The sequence below is a fragment of the Dipodomys spectabilis genome, unplaced genomic scaffold (assembly GCF_019054845.1).
Source record: "Dipodomys spectabilis isolate Male_0828 unplaced genomic scaffold, ASM1905484v1 ptg000006l, whole genome shotgun sequence".
Taxonomy (NCBI): Eukaryota; Metazoa; Chordata; class Mammalia; order Rodentia; family Heteromyidae; genus Dipodomys; species Dipodomys spectabilis.
In genome coordinates, this window is record NW_024870683.1 from 21730201 (window position 1) to 21758044 (window position 27844).

At 50.2% G+C, this 27844-nt stretch overlaps 1 protein-coding gene across 4 annotated transcripts in view; it reads left to right on the forward strand.

Moving 5' to 3' along the window:
* Window positions 1–27844, forward strand: part of Rgs3 (regulator of G protein signaling 3) — a 127163-nt gene that overhangs the window by 52319 nt on the left and 47000 nt on the right. For 2 of the 4 annotated variants that reach the window (XM_042695484.1, XM_042695513.1), the window contains 4 exons: window positions 4093–4204; window positions 10980–11023; window positions 18007–18129; window positions 22039–27725. In XM_042695484.1, the coding sequence (XP_042551418.1) occupies window positions 4093–4204; window positions 10980–11023; window positions 18007–18129; window positions 22039–22146 (387 nt within the window). In that variant the 3' untranslated portion in view covers window positions 22147–27725. Of the gene's footprint in view, window positions 1–4092; window positions 4205–10979; window positions 11024–18006; window positions 18130–22038; window positions 27726–27844 lie in introns of those variants that run through there. The other 2 variants (XM_042695468.1, XM_042695476.1) reach the window with 1 other exon arrangement.

The following is a 27844-nucleotide window of genomic DNA, read 5'->3' on the forward strand; positions in this document are numbered from 1 at the left end:
CTGGCTGGTCTCGAAGGGCTCCAGTATTCCAGTGACCATGGCTGAAGCACAGGTTGGCTTTTGCTTTGTTCTATTTAGTTTTTAAGAAAGCATGCTCCAAATGATGATTGTCTTTTTTCAAGAATGATCCCTGGGAAGACAGCATGCTTGTTCCACTGCAGTGGTATGCTGAGGTCATATCTGCATCACATTTAGGAACTTCCTTCAGAATCTCAGCGTGTCCTCTGACCTGCCTCAGTGGCAGTAAAACCCCACTGGGTGAGGGGATTTGGGTTTCTGGAGTGAGATGCTGCTGGTGCTGTATGTGGTGAAAGGGAATCCAGTGTGCAGGCCCAGCAGGTAAGGTGTGGCCAGATATCCAACAGACCAAGAAGAAGGCAGTGAGGATGGCAGTCACCCTGCAGCCCATACCTGTGTGGACATTCATTCATCATTCATCCTGCAAACAGGGGGGCCTGTACTGTGTAGCCTGCATATGCAGTTTGCATACTTGATGTGGATAAGCTCTGTAGTTCTCCCAGGAGACACTCAATTATTTCCCCCCACTTTCTAGATGAGGAAACTCAGGCTGCACCTGAGGCGACCGAGGGCCTGGGGGTTTCAGGGTGGGTAAGGAGTGGAACCAAATTGAATCCTCAGCTCTCTAGCTCAGCACTGCTTTCTAGGATCCCTGTTGCCTCTGGTATTTGTTAAAAAACAAACACACACCAGCCAAGCCATCACCGTAGTTCAAATTCATCCTCCATGTCTTTGCTTCATGGCTTAGGACGGACAGATTTCCCTCTTGAAGACTGAAGGGTATAATGTGAGGACCTATCTAATAAACATAGCCCTTTCTCTTGAAGTACAATAGCAATAGGAGGCTCTGGTAGATTTTCAGGTCTCTCAAGCTAAAAGCAGAAACCAATTCCAGAGGGTGTTGGGTAACTTTAGAGAACCTTAGCATCGTGGGTTCTCGTTGCTTCCCTGCGGCTTTCCGGCAAATGCTTTTCAGAACCAGAAAGGGCAGCCCCTATGAGCAGTGGATTTGTGGCTTGAGAGCCTTCATTTGCAGCAAGTGCTGTTGTGTGATTGACAGAAATCTGTATTGCTGGAGTATTCCCGCTTGTGTGGTGGGCCCCTCTCTTCTCTGGGCATGCTCAGATTTGTTAATGCCTACGAGCTGACCCAGGGCCACTTCATGAACTGCTCTCACCGCACTCCCCTCCCTGTCTAAAAGTCACACACTTGCCCAATGTGTACCGAGATCCAATTAGCATTTTGGAGCAGCCCATTTGTACATTCAAACAATAGTTCCTCAGCATTTGCACTGTAGCCAGGCCCTGCGCTAGGTTCCTGGAATACTGTGAAGCACAAGACAGACACACCCTCACTTTACACACTGACTCACCAGTTTACTATTAACTAAGGTGCACTTAGGTCTTGTCTGCAAACTCTGATTCCCAGGAGAAGCTAGGTTAGGACCACTTGAGAAAGTACCCGCCATGTTGTAAGGCTAGCTCCTCTACGTAGACCTTCACTCAGTCTTTGACTCTGGAACATCAGATGTAAGCTGGGAGGAGGTGTGGGGAAGACACCGGGAGGCTCCTGTGGCCAGGGGTGGAAGGCAGCAGGTAACTGGGTGATGGGCCTGGCATCATTCTTCTGTGGGCTGCCGGGAATTCTATTGGAGCAAGGGCAGGAGAAGGGGAGGGTTTGGGAAGGGGTCATACACATGCCCTGCCTTGGCACTTGGTCCTTGTCCTGCTTTGGCCTCTGTCTTGACTCCAGCTGTGTGCCAGCTCTGTCCTTTCCCTGACCTAACCTTTGGGGGAAATTCTTCACTCATGCCTTAATCACTTCCTGTCTAGACCATATTCTCAGCTCTGGGAATTGAGGATAGGGCAGTGGCTTAGGCCATTTTTTCACCTTGCCCATGGCTCCTCCCACTTGCCTTCCATCCAGCCCTCTCTGGGCCTTGGCCTTTTTTTTTTTTTAATTTTGAGGCTCCTGGTGAATTGTCTCCTCCAACTTTTTCCATGCCAGCTTCCTTGTGAGTCTGGAGGTGAGGCCAGATTTCCCTTGAGTGGATGCAGGAACAAGAAGGTTTGCCTCGTGTTTTCAGCTAGTGTACCTACCACCTTCATTCATTGTTTAGACTTTGCAGCTCCCTCCTTAGACATCCAATTCATGGAATATTTCTGGACTTCTCCATCATTTTCTTTGATTTTATTTATTTACTTAATTTCTTTTGCTCTTCTTAATTGCTTTCACCTTCAGGGACAGAAAAGCTGCAGATATATTGCTGGTTCACTTAACCTTTTTGAGCTGTAAGGTCCTCTTTGGTCAGGGCAATAATGTTATTTAAATGAGGGCCATGAGGCAGAAAGTAAAAGCTCAGCAACTGGGGACTTCTGTTGGGCAAGGTTGAAGCAGGGCCTTGCTGAAAGGGCTGCATGGGATTACCATTAAGATCCCTTTAGCTCAGAATTCTGGAGTCACTATGTTTGGGTCCCATGAGAGAGGCCAGAGCCCTGATAGCTTTGTTCTAAAATGTCCCCAAATCATGCCTCTGTCCCAATGCCCTCCACCTTATGTTTGTGCAATGTTTGAACTATTGCTAAATAGTGCAAATTTAAGAGAAATGTGCAAAGAAAAATCCCATTGCCCAGAATGAGGACAATAGTGAATATGTTAGATTCTCTCTTTCTCTATCCAGATCTATATCTATATCTATATCTATCTATCTATCTATCTATCTATATATATATACCCACACACATATAGAGGTGTTTGTTTCATAAAATATCATTATTCTCTGGGTATTTTTGCATAGCATTCTCACTGTTTTGCCCTATGATAGACAGATTTCTATTTCTTCGCACCTAGCTCCACTTGATTCTTTTTAAATAGCTGCATAACATGCTACCAGAGGAAGATAGCATACTTTGTTGTATATATCCTCTCTTGATGGACATTTATATTGTTGTTGTTATTGTTATTACTGTAGGGTCTGCCCCGTATTATTGAGACAAAGTCTCACTATGTAGTTCAGGCTGGCCTCTAATTCATGATCCTCCTATCTCTGCCACCTGAGTGCTAGGATTACAGTCATGCACCACTGCACCTGGCTTTAAAAAAAACAACTACAAAAGTGCTCCTGAGGACATCCTTATATGTGCATATTAATAAAGCTTTGTTAAGTATTTCTGTAGGAGAGAGTCTTAGGAGTAGAGTTGTGTGAGCCTCCTTAACAGTTTGCCAGCTTAGTGTCAGCATGTGGCTTTGTCAACTTGGGTAACAACACAGCACACCGTTGCTGTACCCCTCAATATGTGTAAGCCCTTCCGGCTAATTTTTCTTGCTGTAGAAGAGATGAGGTGTCAGGTGTGACACCTCAAAAGGGAAGTTTCCATAATTAATAATACTTGGTTTTTCTGAGAATCTAAAATGGGATTTTATTGCTCTTAAGGCCACTGCAGGATTTGCAAAACAAAGAGCAGTATAAACTGCAGTGGCAGTAGAGGATCAAGAGGATTTTTCTTCACTTAAAAATATGCTAAGCATGCCTATGGTTTCCCTATCACGTCTAAAAATAGCTTTTTTCCTTTGTCTTTTTTTTTTTGAGCAGTTAGTACGTAAAGGAGATAAAAGTTACGCACAAATCTGTATTAGAATGTGAGTAAACCGGCTTTTCCCTGAACCAATTTCTTATTAATGTGGTTAACAGTGATCTGCAAGGAATTTGGTAATATTGCTTTATACTCATGAGGCTTCACTTCATTCCCCAAACATCCAGGGCTGGGGGCTAAGGGCTCAAGGGCACACCAGGGCTACCAGGCTGTAAGGAGGCCTGTAGAGCCATCTGCTGTGGAGAGTGCCATCTACCAGCATTTCTTCTTGTTTAGGTCTTCAGTTTTGAGGAGGGGGGAAATGACAATGGGGAACAAGGGCTGTCCTGATTGCAGGGAGGGTCTCTGTGTGAGTGGCAGGTCCACACTTGGGAGTTATCCCCGATTCTGTCTGACCTGCATGCGTCCCCCAAGCTTCTGTTTTCCCTGTGGCCAAAGGACTGCAGAGCAGCAAGTTCCTGTTTGCTGTCTCTCTGCGCAGGTAACACTGTTTGCCTACTCGGATCTGCTGCTCTTCACCAAGGAGGATGAGCCAGGCCGCTGCAACGTCCTGAGGAACCCCCTCTACCTCCAGAGCGTGAAGCTGCAGGAAGGTAAGAGGTGCCCAGATGTCCAGTCCAAGCAGACCCTCTGCGAGCCTGGAACCAACCTCGCTGAGGCATCTGGGTAGCCGCTGCTGGACTCTGCCCCAGCCCTGGCAGGCTTGCAGATGCTGGCACTTAATTCTAGGCTGGCAAGCCTTCTGATATACCATGATCTTTCCTAGGATGTTACCATTCTAGAGATCTTCAAGAGAGGCTACTGGACTGGGTGGAAAGAACTTTGGACTCAGATAGACCTATGTTCAAATCCTGCCTCTGCTCTTCACTGCAAGTGTGAACCTGGGCAAGTTATTCAACCTGTCTGAGCCTGTTTTCTCATGTGAATACAGAGAGGCAATATTTACAGTACCCCAGGGTTGGGTGGTGGCAGTTCACACCTGTAATCCTAGTTTTTCAGGAGGTTGAGATCTGTTGATTGCAGTTCAAAGCCAACCTGGGCAGGAAAGCCTGTGAGACTCTTATCTCCAATTAACTACCAAAAAAGAAGGAAGTGGAAATGTGGCTCTAGTGGTGGAGCACTAGCCTTGAGGAGAAATGCTCAGGGACAGGGCCCAGACCCTGAGTTTAAACTGCAGGAGGCACCAAAAAAAAAAAAAGTAAAAATACTAACAGTACCTCAGAAGGCTGTTGGATGAAGTTAGGTCATTCATGCAAAGCATCGGGCCCCAAATAGGAACTCAGTAAATGCTCTTTGCCACCCCACTAAACCACAGGTATACATATTCATAGACAGAGACCAGTGGCCCTTCTCAGCCAGCAGCCTGGCCCTGGCTAGAGCCCCAGGAAGCTTCCAGGCCATGTGGCTGGTGGGGGAGGGGGGGGGCGGGGAGGGGGCAGGTTGTGAGCAAATCATGCAGGAGGGTTCAGTGAATTCCTAGCCCAAAACTTTCCATCGCACACTGGGCCCACCGGGGAACAGAGACGGGAAGCCAGCTGTGAGTATCTGTCCAACAGGGTTGCTTTGGCGCCTGAGGTCTCCGCTGAAAGGGGCTCGGTTTCCTCTCCCAGATTATGCAAACAACAACAGACCTGGGTAAGCATAGGCAGTAGGGGCAGGGAGGAAAATATGAACGGCAAAAGAATTCTGTTTTGGCGGGTTTTGCTCCAGGAACACTTCCTGATTGCTTGCAAAGCCATCCTGTGTGCTTGATGCCCTGGCTGCTCTCCCTCCTTGGGAACCCGGCCGTGAGAGCACCTCCAGTCTCCACTCCCCACAGGAAGTCACTTACTAGGCTCCCACTCCGGCTCTGACTCTGTCCGGCCCACTGACCAGGATGGCCACTTAAGGGGCCAGCCCTGCTCTCCAGGCAAGTGGCTCAGCCTTTGACCAACGGGCAGTGGGAGGAGCTGTCCTCTGAGCCGCTTTTATAGGCAGCAGCCTGCCAGGTGGGTCCTCTGGGCCATCCTGGACTCTGCCCTAGGCTCCATGCTGTTGCTTTGTCCTCCCCTACCTGCATACCCAGCTTCCTGTCTGCCACTGTGCACACATGGATCCTTACAGCACTGCGGGCTCTAGGACCCAGCCCATCAGAGGAACACTGGGCAGTACAGGACAATTGCCATGACTGGAATGAAGCACTAGCTTTGCTGTGCATATTGCAGGTCCAGGCCTCAAATCCAGGACTCTCGGCCTCAGCTTCCTGTTAAATGGAGGGAGGGAAAAGAAAGAATGTCTACAGCTGCCTGGGCTTTGGGTGGAGGTTGGGGTCAGGAGGGAAGGCGGTAGAAGTGAGAGCTGTAAGGGCAGGGCAGTAGCTGGAGGTTTGGGGGCCTGGGCTAGTCTTTATCACTAATATGCCCCCAGACAGAAGCTTTATGGCTGTGGGGAGAAGCTGAATAGTACCCATACTGCCTCTCTTCCAGCCTTGAAGAGGTGGGAGGGGAGGGCACCACTAGACTGGGTGTGGGTTGGGTTTTCCCCTCCTGTAGTCCCAAGACTTGAAGGGTGAGAGCCATCCTTTACTGAGCAGTGAGGGTTACAGTGGGTGGTTATGATCCCATCCCATATGTGCTACGGGGTGGGGGTGGGGTCTCCAGATGTGGAGCTGCACATAAGCCCCAGCCTTGAACATGCCTGGCTTCTTTGGACTGGAGTGTATCTGCCTGCAAATGCTGGTCCAGCTAGACAGGGCTGAGGGTGGCCAAGGTCTTGGGAGGAGAGATGAGCATGGATTCAGAGCCTGATGGATTTTGTTGTGAGAGAGGGTGTGTGCCTACCCTGGATTTGTTGGGAAGACAGTTTGGGATAGACCATGGGTCTAAGATGGTTTAATGGCAGGCTTCTAGGGAGGGAGTGACTGAAACTACCATGAGCAAAGGAAATGGCTTGGTGACACCTGAGTCAGCACTCAGGGCACACAGTCCTGTGTTTAGATGTCTTGCCAGGCACCAATGGAGCCTTTGCTCCCATTTCTCTGCGATAGTCTTGAGGTTCACCAAAGTCCTGGATTGTTCCTTTCTGCCACAGTTAAGTGTTGGAGCCTCAGAACCCCTTGTTCTGGGGCTGGCACCAGGTTTCCTGCCCTTCCCCCCTCAGCTCCCAGGAGACTTGCTGCTACAGCAGGAGCCCAAGTGTGGAATGCATTTTAAAGGATGCATTTGGGTCCTTAGCTGGAGCCTCTGATTGCAGGACAGTGTGATGACCATTGTTTATGAAGCAAAATTCTTAGATTCCTCTGTATGTGTGCTGGTACTAAGGCTTGAGCTCAGGGCCTGGGTGCTGTCCCTTCGCTTTTTCCTGTCAAGACTGGCACTTGAGCTACAGCTCTGCTTTTGTTTCTAGCTTCTTGCTGGCTAATTGGAGATTAGAGTCTCGTGGATTTTTCTACCCGGGCTGACTTCAAATTGGAATCCTCAGATCTCAGCCTCCTGAGGAGCTAGGATTATAGGTGTGAGCCACCATCATTCCACATTTCCTATGTTTTTTTTGTTTTTGTTTTTTTGCCTCCTTTGTGTCAACATATATGGAGGCAAAGAAGATGGTAAAGAAGGAATGGACCTAGCATTTCCAGAAGCCTGGGGCTGGCAAGGCTTCTCCCGGCAGGGGACAGTCCACTCTTATCTGCTTTGTGATTGGTGCAAGGGACCCCGGCTCCACTAACCAACCATACTCCCAGGACTTAGCATGGGATGTGGAACATTGTGGGCACCTAGAGAATGTTCATTGAGCTAATGAGTGGGTGAGTGAACAGGAGGGCCTAAACACTGTATCATCTTGGGAGCTAGGGTGCCCTGTCTCCCCAGGTGCTCAGTGGGCGTGGCCACTTCAGCTTGGCCTGCCTCCTCTGCCTAGCCTCCTCCAAGCTTCAGCAGGACGGAATGACCGTGTAATGAGGACCGGCGGAGGGCTGGTGCTCACAATCAGGGCATCTCCGGTGAGCCAGAGCTCATTGTGGTCTCTTCCTGCCTCTACCGCCCGCTGGCTTTGCTACCTTTGTGTTTCTGTCTCCCAGGCGGCCAGCATCACACCCACAGTGTGTCTTTTTGGCTTGCCCTGGTCTCAGATGTGGCCTAGAAATATCTAGCTGACTCAGGGGCTTCCCTTCTTCCAGGCTCCCTTCTCAGCTGCCTGGTCCCAAGCGGCTGGAGTGCTTGGGCTTAAGTCTTACTTGGTGGATGTTTTTTGAGGCATCTTCAGAGCCTACCTCCATGGTAGCCACTGGAGTGGTTACTAAAGAAGAGAATTCTCTACTTCTGGAGCTCGTAATCTGGAGGAAGGTGAACCTGCATCAGGCCAAAATGTGACACAGTGGTTAGGAACATAGCCTTTGGAGGAAGCCATTAGCTCTACCACTTACTGTATGCCTGATACAAGTGTTTGTGTATGCGCATGTGTATACTGGTACTAGGGCTTGAACTCAGGACCTGGGTGCTGTCCTTTCGTTTTATTCAGTCAAGGCTAGTACTCTACCACTTGAACCACAGCACTATTGTTTGGTGGCTAACTGGAGATAAGAATCTCATGGAATTTCCTGCCCAGGATGCTTTGAACTGCAATCCTCAGTTTTCAGCCTTCTGAGTAGCTAAGATTACAGGCATGAACCACCAGTGCCCAGCAAGTTATTTTGCTTCCCTGGCTTCAGTCTTTGTAAGGAGAGAAGAAGAACAAGAGCCCTTCTGCGCTGCCATAGCCAGTGGAGAGAGAGGATTTGGTGCATAGTTGAATTGGGATCTAAAACCAGAAAGGAGCCCTCTTGCCTCCTGTTTTTCCGCAGCTACAGCAGCTCCTCGCTGGCACTCTTGGCTCCTTGACTTGTTGTTCTTTTGTGAGCCTCTGAATCATGCTGAGCACGGGCCCCCATTCCAGCCTCCTGTCACAGGGCTGCCAGCTCAAAGCTATGATGTGGAGCAGATTCCACCCGAAGTTTGCAGTCACATGAAGTGAGGTCAGGGCAGATAGGGCGGGGGGGGCACGTCACCATGCTGAGAAGTTGTCAAGGTGATCCATCAGTTGTCCCCTGATGAGGAAATCAGCTCCTGTTTCTGTGAGCCTCTTATCCCCTGGCCTTCCCCTCCCTTCTAGACCTTCCTCTGTTCTCTTTACCAGCTTCCACAGCTGACATTTCTGTCATTTTCTTATATAGATCTCTTTGGCATTAGGGTCTACCAACTCAACAAAACATCTCAATGTGTTTCCTTCGTTCCTTCGTTCCTTCGTTCCTTCCTTCCTTCCTTCCTTCCTTCCTTCCTTCTTCCTCTTTTCCTTCCCCTTCCCCTTTCTCTTTTCTTTTTTGTGTCAGTTCTGGGCCTTGAACTCTAGGCCTTATGCTCTCAGTTTTTTGGCTCAAGGCTAGTGATCTACCACTTGAGCCATACCCTCTACTCCCAGCTTTTTGCTGGTTATTGGGATAAGAGTTTCACATACTCTTCTGCCTAGGCTGGGTTTGACCAGAATCCTCAGATCCTTTTGTCTCCACCCTCAGCAGCAGAGGAGGCTCTGGGATTGCAGTTTCATTCAACATGACATTTTAGAGGCAGGGCTCTCCTCAACCCCACAGCCCATCTCCAGGTGGGAGAAGTAAAAACTTCTATTGTTTCTACTTCTGCTCATATACAGAAAGCATTTATTGTAAGTCTGAAGTGGACCCCACTTACTCATGAGGTATTTTCATCTGGCTCTGCTTAGTGCCACTGGTGCTTGGGAAATGTTGGTACTGGAAACCGTTTGGCTACCTCTAGGGGTTTGATCTTCACTTGTACCAGGGCCTTGTCTAAGGAGCTGGCCTGACTCATGGCTTCTGGTTAACTTTCTGTCTCCTAGTTGTGGCAAATATGGGTTTGAGAATGTCTTTGCTTTAAAGCATGTGTTGAAGGGGCCTGGCATTTGAGAGTAGGCTGTGCAGTGGGTCAGAGTACAGGCTGTGGAACCAGGATGCCAGATTGAAATCTAGGCTCTCCTCTGGGCAAATTGCTTCCTCCAGCTGAGCCTCAGATCTTGCATGAGCTGTGGTACATGGACAGCCCTGCTGCTGGGAGAGGTTATAAGGAGTGGGTAGGTGCTCTGCCACTGAGCTACACTCCTGCCCTCAAGCTGATATGTGTAGTGTCAACTGAGCTCCAAAGTTCTGTGGTACTTAAAAGTGTCTGCTGTTACGCATGCTATATAGTTGCTTCCCTCAAAAATGCCAGCCTCAGCCAGTGCCCATGGCTCAGGAGACTGAGATCTGAGGGTTGTAGTTCAAAGCCAGCCTAGGGAAGAAAGTTATGAGACTTTTATCTCCAATTAACCAGCAAAAAAAGCTAGAAGTGGAACTGTGGCAGAGCCACAGACAGAACTAGCTTTGAGAGGAAAAAAAAAAGCTAAGGGACACCATTCGGTCCCTGAGTTCAAGCCCCAGTAACTGCACAAACACAGAAGAAAAAAGAAAACAGAAAGATGACCTAGGCCAGGCATGATGTTTCACACCTATAATTCCAGCTACTTGGGAGGTAGAGACAGGAGGATTGCAGTTAAAGCCCAGCACAGATAAAAGTTTGAGACTCCATCTCAAAGACAAATTTTCAAAAAGCAAAAAGATTGGAGGCATGGCTCAAATGGTAGTGCTTGCCTTGCAAGCACTGAATCCAGTCCCCAGTTGCAGAGCAGGGAGTCAGCCTCCCTAGTGAATTGGTTGCTTGTAGTGCTGGGAGTTTGTGGCCACTCCAGACCTGGGTAAGACAAGTGCTCTGGTCAGGCCTGGTCAGACAAGTGGAGGTACTTCTGGGTTCCAAAGGAATAGCCAGGATGAGAGTCCTTGGGGTGGAGAGTAGGGGTGGGGGCGGGGAGACAAGTGGGCTTTTGCTCTGCTCTCTTCAGTCTTTGTCCCTTGAGCAGAGTTGTGTCTCCACCAGGTTGCCCCCAAAGCCTGGTCATCTCTCAGATCCTTGTGCTGCCACATGGCTCCTTGCTGAGTTTCAAAATGGTGGAGTGTTGAACTCCACCTTGGAGGTGAGCTGCCTCCCTGCCCTCATTATATGGATGTGGAGATAGGGAAGCCCCCCAGGACCAGGGAAGCTCTCTGGTTTGGGGCCATTGGAGGCTCCTGGCTGCCTCTCCTGGGTGCATGTTTCCTCTATTCCTTAGGTCAGAAAGACCCATGGTGCCTTCTCCTGGTTAGTGTTTGTGGGCTCCGTTCCACTGACATTCCTGTTCCCTGCACCTGCCACTTCTGCCATTTGGTTTCAGGAAGGCCCACACAAAACCTTCTGGATGAGACCATCTCAGTGCCCAGTAAAGCTCCTGAGACACTTTAGCCAACTCTTAACTCTTCTCTTTGTTCCCTCAAAGGTTCTTCAGAAGACTTGAAATTCTGCGTGCTGTATCTGGCAGAGGTGAGTCCCCTGTCCAGTCTGTGAACTGGAGGAGAGTTATCTGTGACTTGGTGCTTGAGGGAAGATGTGGGGCCAGATTCTAGATGGGGATTCTGACATCAACCTCTCCAGAGAACCTGCCTTGGCTCGGGGCTCAGCCAGGAGGTTCTCTGTAGGCTGTGTACTGGTCCCTACCCACACTATCTTACTCTGCATGAAAGAGCAATATGGACAGCCCTGCCAGGGCCTCTTGAGATCCCCCTCCCCCTCCTCAGGACTCCCCTGCCCTAGCACCTGCAGAGAGAAGAGAATCATGATGAGGGCGTGGCCTGACAGCTGTGCATCACCCTGTTTATTTATTTAACATCCTTTCCTCTAGAGATTGTCCTGACTCAATTGCTGGCCTCTTGTGTCCTCTTTTTCCAGGAAGTACCACCCACCACCCCTCCTACAGGTCTTGTCAGTGCTTCAAAGGCCCTGGAAATAATTATATACCTTTACCTGGGCCAGACAACACAGGCTAAAAGCAAACAGACCATGTCTGCATTTGGAATGGCACTCATGCCATTGATATTCCTGGTTATCTCAGTCTGGCTGGAAGCTTAGACAGGCTTTGGGGAGTAAAATCAAGCAAACAGCTCATAGCTTCATATGATTCGGTAGATAAAATATGCAATGTGTTTTTTTTTTTAAGTTGAAGAAGCTGTTGATGATGAAAAATTTGAGAGCTGCCAAGCCATATGAATTCTTTTAATTCTCCCATGAATTTTCTATTCCCAATCTTGGGCCTACTCATGTATAGACAGGGTGATGTCTGTCCCAAGCAAGGATTCATTAAGTTCATTCCTGCCCTCTGTCTCCACTGAAGCTGGCCTCTCCCAGAAGTCTTGAGGGCATCAACACCCCTAGGGAGTCTACACAGGCCATCCCGGAAGGCTGGCCAAGAGAAGGAAATCATGTCTGTGAAAGAAATTTCTCCAGATCCTCACTAAGATAAGAGGTGTCAGCCTTGGAGAGGGGGAGAGTCCTTGGACCCACCCCTAGGGGAAGGCAGGTGCCGAGAAGTTGGCTTCAAGGGGAGCAGAGAGAAGCAGTAGACATGGGCAGAGCTGAGCTGGGAACTTGCTTGCCAGCTGGGTTAGCCCCATCCCCCTGGAACACAGGGAGTGGCTGGTAGAATCTCTTCAGCACTGGAGACAGCCTGGCTCCACAGAGCCAAGTGAGTTGAGTACAGCTGGGAGGTGCCATGAGCTGGGCCAGGCTCCTTTCCACAATTCCATCCTTCCTGACTCCCATTCTCTCCGGAAGTCACTGGAGTGAGGTCCCAGGTGCCTTAGTGCACCTCCCAGAGAGTTTCCTCCCAGGCTGGGTTTTGTTTTTCCCAGAGAAAAGCACTTCTCCATTGAATCTGAAGCCTCCTAGCCTTCTAAAGGGAGGGGATATTGATTTGGGGGCCTTTTATTTCAGTAAAGTGCCAGGTGATCTGACCCTGAGGGGCTGGGAGATGGAAACTCACAGGCAGTTAGAAGCTCTTCTCTTCTCTTAATGGGCTATTTATGAGAGGCAAGGCTGTAATGCAGGCAAGACAAGCTGCCTGCTTGCTCTCAGCCAGGGACTTTATCGACACGGGTGGCCTTGGGTCCCAGGGAGCACCCCAAACATTTTCCTTGGAACTTTCACCAGCTAGATTTTTCTTCTTTGCCTCACATCCAGGTTGCACCTCAAGAAGAAACTAAGGGAAGAGTCAGGGTTCGGAGAGGGGTTTCCACTCTATGTTGAGAAAGCTCTAATAGTCTGGGGCTGTACCACCGATCGTTCCCTGGAGATGCCTGCCCTAAGTAACCCTTGTCTATAATCCTTATCATTAGGTCCCTGGGCAGGCATCCCTCAGTGCCCTGTGCATCCACGGTACAGATGCCCGTGACTGGCTTCAGAGCACTGGGGGCACTGGGCTTGTTTAGAATCACTTTTTCTCTCTCACCTGGAATCTGAGGCTGGTTCTATTCATTTCAGAATCTGAACTTTGGAATTAAGAGGACCTGGATTTGAATCTTGGCTCTGCCATTTGCTGAGTGATCTTGGGGGCAAGTTATCTTGATGACATCAGGCAGTAAGGCCTACCTTGCAGGATTCTAACAATTAACTGAGACACTTCAGCTGAAACATATATAGCACAGAGCCTGGCCCACAGAGTGCTCAGCAAGTGGCAGCTACTATTGGTTTCATAACAGGAGGAAGGGCTCTTCATATTCATTCCCCTCCGTTAGAGATACCACACGATTGATTTTTTTAACGAAAGCTAGGGGAAACATCCTTGTAATATGTGCATACAGTTCCACACATTTGTCAGATCATAGGTCCTGAAAAGCAGCAGGAAGCAGTCTCCTCATGCCTCAGCCCTTCGAGCCTTGGGTTTCTCATCTGCAGAATGGCACAGCTGTGCCTTTCCTCCCGGCCTGCCTGATAGGGTCTGAAGTACACTGAAGTAAATGAGAACACGCTTGTGTTGGCCAATGAATGAGCTTCAGTCACAGATGAAAAAGAGGTTTGGATTAGAAAAATGAGCAATGAGGTGAGGCAAGATGGGGGCTTAAAGAGACTCAGAGAAGCTGGGAGTCTGGTTGGATTTGCAGATGGCTGTATTTAAATGCGGAGATCTTGCTGGGCTGGTGCTGGATCCAGGCTTGTGAAGTGAGAGGCCTCTGCATAGCCCACCACCACCTGGTCAGAAGGCATCGCTTCTGAGTGAGTTAGGAAAGGGTGCCTTCAGGATACCCTTACAGTGTCGATCCTAGGACATAACACGAGTCAGTACTAAAACCAAGCTGGTCATACATACACTGGATTTTGAAACATACACTGGATTTGGGGGGAGCAGCTGTGAGTCCTCAATTTAGACAGATTTAGGGACCCGGGGGTCCAGTTTTTCTGGAGGGAGCTGGCTCAATGCTCTCCTGGCCATTCTCCAAAGCTCATGCTCCCAAAAATGTTTTACCTGTTGAAGACCTCCAACCCCCAACCTAAGCTTGGTTTCAGAGAGTGCCTGTGAGGCTTTCTGGATCCTCTAGCATTCAGTATAAGCCCAAAGAACCCAAAATTGAGTCCTCTGCTGTGCTAGTGAGACAGGCAATGTAGTTACTTCTGGGATTTCTGAAAGAGACTCCGGAGGAGGCGCTGGGATAAATCCTTAGGCTGTAGTCTTATTGAACTCTATTTAAAATGGCAAAAAAAAAAAATCCGATTGCAGCCGGGCGCTGGTGGCTCACGCCTGTAATCCTAGCTACTCAGGAGGCTGAGATCTGAGGATCGCAGTTCAAAGCCAGCGCAGGCAGGAAAGTTCGTGAGACTCTTATCTCCAATAAACTGCTAGAAAACTGGAAGTGGTGCTGTGGCTCAAGCAGTAGAGCGCTCGCTTTGAGCTGAAGAGCACAAGGACAGCACCCAAGCCCAGAGTTCAAGCCCCATGACCGACAAAAAAAAAAAAAAATCTGATTGCCACCTCAGGAGTGGCAACTGGGTTTTCTCAAAGGGTGGTGCTTGGTTGGGGAGTGGGCCTCAAGGGGTAGAGTGCTTGCCTAAGGGGTAGTCTCTGAGGGTGTCAGAAAGTCAGAATGATTACAGCAGCTCCTTTGCAAGGTTGGAAAAAGTATCAAGGCACTGTAGTAAAGTGCCCACCACTGTGGGCACTAATGCGTTAGCATCACCCTGAGAGGGCCTCCCAGTCTAGGGAGGCTTTCTTGCACTGCTGTAAAGAGAGGATATTGGCACATAGCAGTAAATGGTTGCTCAAAAAGCTGCCAGTGGCAGGGCACTGGTGGATCACACCTGTAAGTCTAGCTACTCAGGAGGCTGGGTTCTGAGGATCATGATTCGAAGGCAGCCCAGGCAGGAAAGTCCATGAGACTCTTATCTCCAATAAACACTCAGGAAAAGCCAAAAGTGGCACTATAACTCAAGTGGTAGAGTGGTAAACTTGAGGGAAAAAAAACAACTCAGAGACAGTACCTAGGACCTGAGTACAAGCCCCAGGACCGGCACGAAAAACCGAAAGAATGAAAGAAAGAGGGGGGGGGGGGAAGAAAAAGAAAAAAAGGAAGAGAGAAAGAAAGAAAAAGAGAAAGAAAGAGAGAAAGAGGGCTGGGAAGGTGGCTCAGTGGTAGAGCGCTTGCCTTGCATGCATGAGGCCCTGGGTTCGATTCCTCAGCACCACATAAGCAAAAAAAAAAAAAAGTAAAAAGCCGGAAGTGGCGCTGTGGCTCAAGTGGTAGAGCACTAGCCTTGAGCTGAAGAGCTGAGGGACAGTGCCCAGGCCCAGAGTTCAGGCCCCCATGACCAGACCCCCCCAAAAAAAAGAAAGAGAAAGAGAGGGAGGGGAAGGAAGGAAGGAAGGAAGAGTAAAGAGAGAAGGAAGGGACAGAGGAAGGGAGAAAGGAAGGGAGGGAGGGAAGGAGGAAAGAGAGGAAGAAAAAAGTTGCCAATGAACTCCAGAGGCTTGGAGACCCCCGGATTACTTACATTTGATTGTAAGAGAGGGGTCCTGCCAGCCCAGGGGTATGGTAGCTTTGACAGGGATAAGAATACCTTCCAGGTTTTGGAAAAGAAATCTCACTAAGTGATTCTCCTTGGCTGGAGTCTTCTCTTTGTGGCTCATTGGCCATTAGACTTAAAGAGGCCTTTAGCCTCTCTGAGGCCTTCTATTAAGTAGAAACAACATCCCATGCTAACTGGGCATAGTGGTGCACACCTGTAATCCCAGCACCTAGGAGGTGGAGGCAGAAGTACTGAGAGTTCCAGGGCAGTATAGACTATGTTGTGAGACCCTCTCTCAAAAAATAAGGACTGGAGATAGGACTCCGTGGTAGAGCACTTGCCTGGTATGTACCAGGCCCTGGGTTTGATCCTCGGAACAATTTTTTAAAATTTCCCCAAACCACAACCAAATTATCTATTCTACCTTCCTTACGGCACCACCAAGATCAAAATGAGATCATGGATGGAAAAGTGTTCCTGAAAATTGCTAATTAGATGGAAGAAATTGTAATTGAGGTGGAACTCCTGCTTCTGAATAGAAAGAGAACAGGATGCTGAGGTGTGTGTGTGGGGGGGGGGGGGGGGAGGGCGGGTGTGTGAAGGGACTTCGGAACCCACGTGGTGGGTGAAAGCAGGGCTAGGAGGCACAAGCCAGGCCTTTCCAAGCTGGAAGGGACACAAGCCCTGGCCTTAAGGGACATCTTGAGACAGGAAGCAGAAGGCATCTGCTCAGCCAGCACCTGCCCCAATGGCTTTCTCCCCCCTGGGAAATCTTGGGGCCTTTTACTGGGTGTGCCCTGCTCTTCTCCCTGCAGTAGGCAGTGGAGAAACCTCAGCTCTCCACCCTGAGGCCTGAGGACAAGGCTTTCCTCCCTCTCTCTCCCATGCTTTTAGGAAGATAGCTTCTGAGTACTTTTCTGCAGTGAAGGGATGGCTGGCACCCTGGGGACAGCGTGGGAGGTGGCCCTGCACTGGAGAGTGCCATCCCTGAGGGTCAGATTGGAGGCAGGGGGTGAAGGTCCCCAAGTTTGCTGTTAGATAACTCCAGCACAGTGCCTTTGCATCTGTTGTCGCTTCTGCCCACAGGAACTTCTCCCAAGCACTTTCCTTGTGGACTGTTTCTTATTGTTCAGGTCATAGCTCAAGTGTTAGCCCTTATTAGAGGCCTTCTCTGACCACCTCTAGCTCAAGGACAACTTCCCCACTTAAGACCTCCGTGGTATTTTCCCACTTGGAATTGCATTGTTTCTTTGTTTATGTTTCTGCCCCCATCCCAAGGACAAGGGCTTAGTCTACCCATCCAATAAACACAAGTCCAATTAATTACTGAAAAATAACAGTAGCTACTGTGTGTTTAGGCCTGAGATTCCTCATGGCTCTGAGATGTAGCTGATGGCCCTTTTGCCAAAAAGTTCCTGACTTGAGGGTTGACAGCTAGGAAGTGGCCAAGCTGGGATTTAAGCCAGGCCTGTTCAGTTGCAAAACAAGGAAGCACGACTTTAGAAACATGGTCTTTTTGTCAGTTTTAAGTCCCACCCCACCCTGCTCATATTCTTCACTTCCAGGCTGAGTGCACCTAATTATAGTCCTGTGGGATTAGAATCAACTTCCAGCAGAGGCCCATCAAGGTCCTCTGCACCCTCCCCATTCTCAGGGCCTGGTGGTGGGTGGAACCCTGGGCTCCTGGCCTCATCCCCCGTGTGTCCTGACTTGCTTCAGGGGCCAAGCCTGTGCCATAGCTGGCCTGGGTTTGACCTCATCCTGGAAGCTCCTCTTGACAGCCAGAGCTTACTAAGCAAGTACTTGCCTTGCACTGTGCTAGGTCCAGGTGATCAGGGTCCCCTACAAGTTTATAGTCTAATTGATGGGATTTATATGATAGTGTGCCAATATTGCCATCTTCAATGGGGATGGACAGTCATCATGAGCCCAAGCCAGTGGGAAGGGGGTGGGGGCTGCAGAATGGCACCTGACTGCCCTTCTAGGAATTTGAATAGCTGTGTCCATTTGATCCTTCTAACCTTGGCCTTGCAATCAGAAAGTGTAGAGCTAGGAGTTAAGTGGGGGTGGTGGGAGGTCCTTGTTCCACAGAGCATCAGCCCGAGGCCTTAGCCCTATGGGTTCCCCCACATGCTCCCCAGCTGGGCCTTGTGCTGACTGCCCATGGGTGACCTCACCATCTTTGTCCTGCAGCTTTCCACAGACCTCCACTGTTGTGGGAGCCACTGCCTCCCTCCACCCCCCAACCCATAGGCCCAGGGCTTTCCAGCTGGCCCCTGGACCTGCTTCCCTGTCCCTCCAACTGCCCGCACGTCACTGGGGACTAGTGTTCATTTGTAGTTGCTAGAGGCTGCTCTCCTCCCTGCTTCAGCCTCGCCCTCCGGAGCCTAGAGATGGGCTGGGGCTGAGAGCCCCTAGAGCCAGGCAGCAGTCCTGAGCGGTCATCCCTTTCTCTTTGTCTTTGCTGACGTCAGAAGGCAGAGTGCTTATTCACTTTGGAGGCACACTCGCAGGAGCAGAAGAAGAGAGTGTGCTGGTGCCTGTCGGAGAACATCGCCAAACAGCAACAGCTGGCTGCCTCGCCCCCGGAGAGGAAGGTAAGGGCTTTGCCAGCGGCTGCAGCTCTGGCTACTTTGCTTCCTTCCCCTCTGCCAGCCTGGCTCGCAAGCCTGTGAACTGAGCTTAGACCTTGGCTCTGGGCAGCGAGCTTGGCGTGGTACCTGTGTCGAAGGCTGCTCCCCTGGGTTTTCCTGCGGGTCCCATCAGTTCCTGTTGGCCTATGGCAAGGTTCAATTTGGCCTGGCCTCCCTGCTGCTGTCTGGCAGGTAGCCCCTCTACCATGCCCTGGGGCAGCACACGGGTGTTTTAACAGTGGCTCAAGGCAGACATAATTGAGGGCATGTTTGCAACAGAGCCCGTCATGGTTCGATGCAGTCCAGAGTCAAACGGAACTGAGTTTGGACTGCTGGGAACTGGGAACTGGCCATTTGGGACAGCAGGAAGATCCGGGATGGCCAGTGGGGACTGATCTGAGCTGACACAGCCCCATGTCTGTGACAGAGGGCAATGGGATGGGAGCTGGACCACAGCCTTCTCCTTTGATATGAGCCACAGGGCAGGGTTATACATCCTGATTTGTGAGTCGCTCACAAATGGTCCCTTTTCTTGCTAAGTGTTGGCCATAAAAAGTGTGGTTGGCTATAAAAGTTGCCAAGGTGGTGGTTGTGGTGGATCTGAAGGAACAGGTAAATGAGAGGCTGTTGTGGTAAACCTGCTGGTTTTGTAGATTTTCCAGGCATTTAGGCCACCATGCCTCACGCCCCAGGCTTAATACGATGGACAGTGGGCAGTGGGGGGGGGGGGGCGGCTAAAGAAGTGGCTGACAGCTCCCCAGCTCTTGGCAAAGAGTGAAAATCTGAGAATTACATCTCCCTAGTCTTCAGAAGTTATCTTTATACTGGCCGTGGGCAAGAATGAGAAAAGACAGTGGGATTCCTGAGTCAAAGTCCACTAATGGCTGGCAGTGTAACCCTGGACAGGTCAATCTGCTGCTTTGTGCTTTGAGGTCCCCCTCAGTAATGTGGGGACAGATTCTTCCTGGGCTATTGTAAGGATTCAAGGAGAGATCACATATGTAGTGGATAGTATAGTTGTAAGTGCTCACCTAACCAAAGCTGTGGGGATATACTCTTCCCTCCAGGCAGCACTGCCTGGTCCCCACAGCCAGTGGTTATAAGCTGGGTTGACCTTCCCTGGGGCAGCTCCTGGGACACTACATGTCTGAATATGGGCCCCTCACTTTTCTTTTCTGTGGGCTCACTTCCTCTGTTCTGGCAGAGGGAATTCTTTGTGTTTTGGACTTGAGAATTTGCTGGCTCAGGTTTAGGTCAGCCGCAGCTGCTTACTGCCTTAGAGACTGTCCATTGTGGGGCTTGAGGTGGTGAGCGCCTGAAGGCAGCCATGTCTGAGATAGGCTTGGGGGGCTGACTCTGGAAGGGTCCTGCATGGGCATCCATGTGGGCGGGCTGCAGTTGGACCCCTTGTCACACTAAGTTAGTGGAGTGGCCATGTGCATGGCCTGGTAGCGAGGGCGGCCTCAGAGCTGCCTCATGGACCCGAGACCCAGGCCATGTCCAGACTCTGAGCACCTGCTTGGCTCTACCCTCCTTGTGAGGCAGGCCTCTGGGGAGCCTCACCATTCTGCCCTCTCCACCTCCACCCCTTCCATACCCACTTAAAGAGTCTTAGCCACTGATTTCCTCTAGACACTTAGAGATTGCTTCCTGAGAGAGTTCCATTAAATACAATTCTCTCCAGGAAAGCTTTCATGGACTTTTTGTGACTGCCCCCCACCCACCTTGTTATCCACTTGTACTCAGATCATGAACCTCCTTCTCAAGGGCTGGTCCACAGCTCACTGTCCTCCAGGAGAGAGAAAGGCAAGGCAAAGCAGGGCTCAGAGAATGACTCTTGCATTTCAGGCTGGAAAGTCCTGCTTAACCAATGCCTTGAGTTCTGCCTGAGCGGCATGCCCTTCCCCCTCCTGAGTTCTCTATGTAAACGGTTGCCTAAGCCCCTGCCCTATTCAAAGGGCAGAAAGGTTGCATAAGGCAACCTCCAAACTCCTATGCTTCCCCTGGACACCCCTGTCCCTCTGCTCCTTTGCTAAGTGTTGTTGATCCCTTGTAATAGGAGCAATTCTTCAACTGTTCTCAAGTATGGTAAAAAAAAAAAAAACTGATCAATGCAATCTGCCTGCCTTGTTGGGAAGGATGGAGGAGGGGATAGTGGAAGGTCGACTCCAAATACGAGCACAGAGGTCTGTGTGTCACACCCATGTGGAGCCTGTGACACCCACTTACTACCTGGGCCTTAGTGGTCCCACCTGCGTATTGGTCAGGCATTCTTTCTGGCTCTTCAGGTTTTCTGTTGGTCCTGAGAGCTGAGGCCTTGGGGGCTATCCAGCTTCCCTCAGGGAACAGTGCCCTGAAGTTTTTGTATAACTTGCTGCCTTTGGCATCTGCTGCCCTGGCCAGAGCTGCTGTCCTCCTAGGGGTGACAAGGAGCAGACACAGGCTTTCTGGGCTGTGCCTGAGATGTTTATGGCTTGGTCCCAGCTGAGGCAGGGAAGACTTGGTGGGGATGGACCCGGCTTGCATCTCTGCTCTGTGGCCTTTCTCCTGCTCACTGTTTGCTGATCACCATTGGTGGGGAGGCTGAAGAGGACTCTGGGTGAGCCCGAAGACTCTCTTCTACTGTAGCAATACATGACCCGCCTCCTCTCCCATCCTAGCTTTCCACTCCTGAGCACCCTCCTTCCTTTGCTGAACTCTGCCCATCTTGCCTCATTACCAGTCCCTGGAGGACATCCACCTTTCTTCTGCCTGGATAACAGCCCACATTCGGCACTAAACTCCCAGCACTGCTGTGATGCTTCTCATTAGATCAGCTCAGTCCTGGTCCCTCCTGTGGCCAGCCCTGCTCTTAGCTGGTGGGGTGAGACGGGCGTATTGATTTTGATTATTCAATCAAACACACATAATGAATGCGTTCACCATTGCTAGAGGTCTTTTAGGGTCACAGAGATGAATGGGACATAATCCCTGTCCTTCTGGACTTCTCCTTCTAATTAGAGGTGAGCGGTAGAGGCCAAGCCTGAAGGTCTGATAGTGGCCCAGAGGTCCTGGCTGCCTATCTGTAATCCATACAGTGGGTCTTCTACTGGGTAACTCATGTACATGGTGCCAGGCTGGGATATAGAACCTTCTGAGCAGAGTAGGCTTGGTCTAGCCCTCAGAAGGCTAAGAGTGGGAAGTAGGGGACATATGTTTGGGATTGGCCTCATCCTCAGGTGGGCCTTGGGCCCCACCCTGGGCTCTATGGCAGGAATGTGCAGAGGAATCCATCACACTCTTTTCTTGGGAGATGACAGTCTAGTGGCAGAGACAAATACAGCAACAATTCAAAATAACCCAGTAGTGATATCATCTCAGGCAAGCCACCTAGCTGTGGCTGATAGTGTTTTGTCAGTAGAGTAGGTGTGGATCACTCAGGCTCCTGTGAGGTCTAACCTGACCATGTGCTTGGCAAAGGGACACACAAGAAGACTGTGACCTGCCTGCTGCCCATTGTCCTTGCTCTCTGTAAATGATGTCTGGGGAGGAAGACTCATCTGGCGTCCTTTACTGACGTTGATGTGATGTTCTGAGTTCGAGTGATGACTACTCCTTATCACTTCCCTAGTAGCTACATGCTGGGTTCCAGGGCCCAGGCAGGGGAAACAGACCTTCTGGGGTCTTTTCTGGCTATATGACTTCCAAATGTGGATGCTGTGTGCCAAATGTATGCCACCTTGTCACTTCCTCTGGGACAGCTAGAAATAGACAGGCCTTTGAGATGCCAGGAACTGTCTGAGTACTTTAGAAAGGAACAGAGGCAGATCATGGATGGAGTCAGGCAGTCCAGCCCGAGCAGTGAGCTAATTCCAGTTCTGTCTGGTTCCACAGAAACTCCACCCTTACAGCTCTCTCCAGCAGGAGATGGGGCCAGTCAACTCCACCAATGCTACCCAGGATAGAAGCTTTACCTCATCAGGACAGACTCTGATTGGCTGAGCAAACCCAAGGGCGGGACTCTGCTTCTGACAACTTAACCATTTCTGGGGCATCCCCTACCACACAGTAACCTCACCGCAACTGGACCCTAAATGGAGGACCAAGATGGTGGGCCTAGGGTGGCCCAAAGGGAGTGGGCTGAGGGTGTTGTGTGACTAGCAGCGGGAGGAACAGTGATGTGAGAGGCCTGTGGCAGCAGGCAGTCCCCGATGGAGAAGACTCAAAAGCACGTTTCCTCTCAGAGAGGGAGGCTGCATGGCATCGGGGCTCCTGCCCCAGGGGCAGCAGGAGAGGTGACTCGGATAGTGAACAACGCCATGGCGTGCTGCTGCCAGAAGAGATCTCATTTCATCTGGACACATCCCCTGGCGTATGCTGTGGACTTTGGGGATGTCACCTTTGCCCCAGGCTAGGAGCTGGGGGCATTATGGAAAGCCAGATGGACGTGGCTTCTGCCCTCAGGAGGATTCCAGCAGAGGGAGAGCAGTAAATAAACAAATCACCAGCAGCACACAGGAGACCTCACCTTGGAAAAGGCATCACAAATGCCTTCAGTGAGCATATCTAGATTGCTATGGGGAGGACTTAGCCTGTAAACTGAGGCAGGTGGGCAGGAAGACAGCTAGCTAAGGACTCTGGAGAGAGCAGTCCAGATAAGACACAACAATTCACAAAGACCTCTTGAGCTGGGAAGGAGTGTGGTTTGTTAGATTTGTGGAGAGAGGCCAGCATGGCCACAGCTCCATGAGAAGGAGTGACCAAGTGTGGACCTTAGGGAATGACTGACTGACTGATTTTATCCTAGATACAGTGGCAGCTAGGGAAGGCTTTTGAGGAAGGAAGTCACAGCGTCTCAGATACATGTCCACAAGGTCATTTTGCCATCGGGAGGAGCCCAGGAATGTATAAGGTCAGCTCGAGGCTGCCGTAAGTCCTTCAGATGAGGGGGCGATAGCGATTAGCTTGGTGAGTGACTGGAGTGATGGGTAGACCACCAGACGCTGGGATGAGGAGAGATGATTCTCCCTTCCCTTCATCCCCACCCTCCACTGAGTCTTGCTCTGATCATGACATGAGAAAGGCTTTGGGGCCTTCTTCACAGAGCCCCCTTCTGGTTGAATTCTAGGAGCCACAAGAGGTTCAGCCTAGCCAAGGTGGGAAGATTCTTGGCCCTCAGGTCTTTGGAGGGTGTGTGGGCTCTGTATCCCCATCCTGTGCTGAGGATGAGCAAGCTGGGACCCAGTGCTGTGGAATCTGCCTTTGTTTGCTGGTGACACCTCTCATGCCACAAGGCCCCATGAAGCCCTACCAAGGGACAGCAGTGAGAAGCCAGGCCGCTCACCACCCGCCATAGCCCCTGCTTAGAACTGAAAAGCTCCCACACCCAACTTCTAACTGCCAAGACCCAGAAGAAGAGGAGAAGCACAGGCCAGGCCTGGAACCATGGCTCACGGACCAAAAGGCTCTCTGAAGGACCAGGAAGGAAAAACGAGTCCGAAGGGAGAAGCAGGAGAGATGGCAAGGCCAGAGAAGCCCCCTAACCTTGGATAGTCTATGTCATTTTGTAAGTCCTTAGTGTCTTTAGAAAAGGCTGTTAGTTGCTGGGGGGGGGGGGGGGAGGGAGGGTCATCTGAACCCCAGAATGATAGCCTAGAAGAGAGTATGTCTTTTAGTTAACATGCATCTAAGTGGAAGAAAGCTCAGATTAGCACCAAACAGAGATGGAATGGATCTGCTGGTGATCAGGCCAGGGCCCCCCAGGGAAGGAGATGCTGCCTGGCTTAGGCAAGAAGCCCAAATGATATCCAGCCTCCCTGCCTGCCAGGGGCCGGCCTGGAGGGCAAAATCAGAGCAGCTGAGCGGCCAGGTCTGTACAGACAGCAAGCTGTACTTTGATTTCATTTCATTCCCTTACACAATGACATTAAGAGCAGCGTGCAGGAAAATCACTTGTCTGGGAAGGCAGCAAGCTTGTCTCTCCTCTGTCCCGCAGATAGGCACAGAAGACAAGAGCTGTGTCTACAAGGGCAATAGGGAATGTGACTGTAGCACTCAGCCCTGGCGATGTTGCCTCCTGGTTTGCCCTGACAAGCTGCTGGCTGAAACAGACACTACCATCAACGTTCCAGGCCCACTACCTGGTACGGAAGGGGGCCTGAACACCTGAGCCCTGGTCTGGCCTGTTCAGCCATTGTGGTGAGCCACAGCGCCATTGCTGCTCTGCTTCATGAATCGATGCAACAATTAATTTGGCTCCATGGGCTCAAGAAGATGAAATATGACCTGGTGACCACTGATCTTCAGCCTCCCAGTCCACCCCAGCTGTTCAAGATGATGAACAAGCTATCGAAATTGCATCTGAGAGTCATAATCACGGGAAACATGGCCAACGCCCCTCCCTGCCACATAAATCATGTAAGAAGCACACAATGGCCTCTTTCCTGATAGGCCAATTGTCTTGGTGTGTTGTCTCGGGCCTAGGAGCTGGGAGGATAGACACACAACTATTTATTGTTGAAAGGCCATCTGTGTGATTTGAATACAAAGTGACCCTTTTAGTTCCCCACACAACCTCTGCTCCCTGTTCATGTTTTCTTACGTCTCAGATTCTGAAGCCTTTGAGACCCACATCTCCTCTGTACATTTTTATGCCTGGATCTTTTGGCCCTTTCTGAGTTGGGACCATATGGACTTTTTTTTTTTTTTGCAAATAATGACGTTTATTCTGTATTTTAGTTTCCCCTTCCCTCTAAATTTTGCCATCAAAGACCTCATTTGTCACACACGGCCCTAAGGCCCCAAGAGGGTCTTACAAAGAAGTACAGGCAGTTTTGCTAGGTGGGGAGGGGTCCCTAAAGTGAGAACTCCACGATGAGCTTGGGCTTTGGAGATGGACAGCAGTGGGGCTCCCTAGCCTTGATCTCCTCAACGTCAACTGGAAGCAGCTTTTTCTGGATGAAGAGACCAAGGCTCAGAGAAGTTATGTGATTTCTCTTCAGCTCAGGTCTTCCAGCCTAATCCATTGCTCTTTCTAGATGCAAAGGTTGGCGTGAGAGATGGAAGGAAAAGAAGTTGAATGACTTATGTTCTCCAGAAAGAGGTGGGAGTCAGGTACCAGTGTGACTCAAATTGTGACCCTTGTAGCTGTCCAGGGGAGGGGTATATGTAGAACAAATAAAATGAGATGCTTACTCTCTTCTAGGTGGCGAATAGGCTTCCTGGCAGGGTGACCCAAACCTAATAGGTCAATCTCTTCTCACAAGGCTGACAAAAGCTTGATGAGAAGACAGATGGGAAGGGGGTGGGGAGGAGGGAGTGTACTGGAATGGGTAGGGCCTGCCCCTCCCCACTTTGAGTCCAACATGCAAGGGGGTCAGCAGACACAACCTTGTGGGGCTAGGAAGCATTGGAATGTGGCCAGGCTTCTGGCCCAGGCCTTTGCCCAGAGCCCAGCTAAGGGCAGAAGAGGGCCTGTGCCTGCTGATTCCCTCTACCAAGATTTGTGCCCAGATTTTGCTTAATTGGCTGATTTAAGATCTTGGCTTTTAGTGTCCAGGAATCAGATGGATTGGACTTCACTGCCCCCACCCCACCTCATCCCTCCCAAGCAAGCTCTTCTCTCCAAAAAAACTCAGTTGTTTTCCAGGTGGCTTCCAGCTCTCCTGGAACTTCTCTTGCTACTGGTTGGGCTGAGGGCAGACTGCCTTCCTTTTGGGGCTCAGCCATTTTACTCTTCATCCTTTTTTTCGCTTTTAAGGAACAGAGAACAACCTCACCCTCGATCCTGTCTTGTCCTTCTATTTCCCCAAACGTGTCTCTGAAGAGGGTTGCCCTCCACCCTCTTACCCTCCCCAGGTCCTTGGTTTAAGGTAGAATGAAAAGACTAGGTAATCCAAAGAGTGCTCGTACTGTGAGCCAGGCCCAGTGCCCAGCTTTTGATGCACATTGTCTTTTTTAATCCATGCTATGTCCTGTTGGGTTTGTGATCCTGTAACAGACTGACTCCTGTTATGCCCAGTTTGTTGATGAAGATGATGCTTTGTCTTAGAGAAGTTAAGAAACTAGCCCAGGATCACACAGCGAGTCTGGCAGCCCAGTTCCGGAATATCTACCTTCATTTAGTCCGCTCTACAGTTGAGTTTTCTTGGGACCACAGACCATTTCCCAGTGAGGAGCCAGGGAGCTGGGCAGTTGCTTCCCTGCTAAAGGCCATCATAGAAGGCTCCATCCAGGTTCTACATGGCTCTCCTGGTACATGGTCGCCCCTCTTTGCCCCTGAAGCCTGGCCATGAGGGGCTACTTCCCTTTCCCACAAAGTCGTTGTGTCCATTCAGGGTTGTTGCCCCTGCCTGGTGTTTCCTGCCCATCTCTGCCATCCCTGCCGAATGCATCTGTAGCTCTTCTTACACACCTTGCTTAGATGTTCGCCTGAAGCTGCTGCTTCTCCTGGACTTACTTTGAGGATTTCTTTCATCCTTTGCTTGCCATGGCAGGCAGGCAGCCCTTCCCTGCAAGCCCATGAGCTCTTTGGGTGCAGGGGTCAGGCCTTACTTGTCTTTCATTCTGCTCTTGCAGAATGGCCCATCACATATGCTCAGTAACCATAGCAGAATTGAATTGGGTTGCACAGTTCAACTCCCCTTCTATCCTAGAAGCTAGATGAGGAAGCAGAATCAGAAAGGGGAAGTGACCTGGTTTGGGTCAGGGGTAAATTGGTGTCCGAGTCAGAAGTAGACCTCAGATCAGCTGACTTTTGGCTCAGGCCTTTTCTGTTGCCCTACAGCTCTGCTGATAGCAGAGCAGAGCCTGGTTCCCCAGTGTTAAGCAGTCTGTAGGTTCACATCAAGGTCATGATAACACCATATTCCCATGCTGACATGGGCATCCCCAGGGGAAAGCAAACCTAAGGAGAACCGCTGTGTAGTTCTCTTCCCCAGGTTTGAGGCTTCCTCAAATCTTACTCTGAGGAATGCCTCAGAGTAAGATTCAGAAGGCTTTTGCTTGAATATTGACTCAGCTGGTATTTACTGTGTGACCTTGGGCAAATTACTGTTCATTTCTGATCTAGAGCAGGAACTGGTCCAGGTTCATCATTGTCATTGCACCAGCTACAGACATTGACCCAGCACCCCCAGAAGCAGTTCTTTGTGGGGTTTCAGAAGAGAGGAAGGGCAGGGTGTGGAACCTCACGGCTCTAGAACAAGCAAACCCAAGCGAGTAGATAAATACTTCCCATTGAAACAGAAGTGTGGTTAAATGAAAATATTGTACCTGCTCAGTACCCACCATGAGCACATAGGTATGCTTATAGAGTTACTATTATAGTTCAGTTTTCTACCACTTCTTGGTGGCACAGCATTGTGGGTGAAGTAGGCTAACCTAGGAAGCTGACCACCAAACACGACACTGTTTTCAATGGAAAATATGTTCTGAAACCTGTAATCAATGCTCATAATACTTTGGGATCACAACTCAACACCTGCTTAAAAGCATGGGATATATTTCTGTTGAGGGATTCAATTTTTGTTTAAACCATAAAGTTGTTTTTGTTTTTATTTTTGTCAGTCGTAGGGCTTGAACTCTGGGCCTGGGCACTGTCCCTGAGCTCTTCAGCTCAAGGCTAGTGCTCTACCACTTGAGCCACAGCGCCACATCTGGCTTTTTCTGGTTATGTGGTGCTGAGGAATCAAACCCAGGG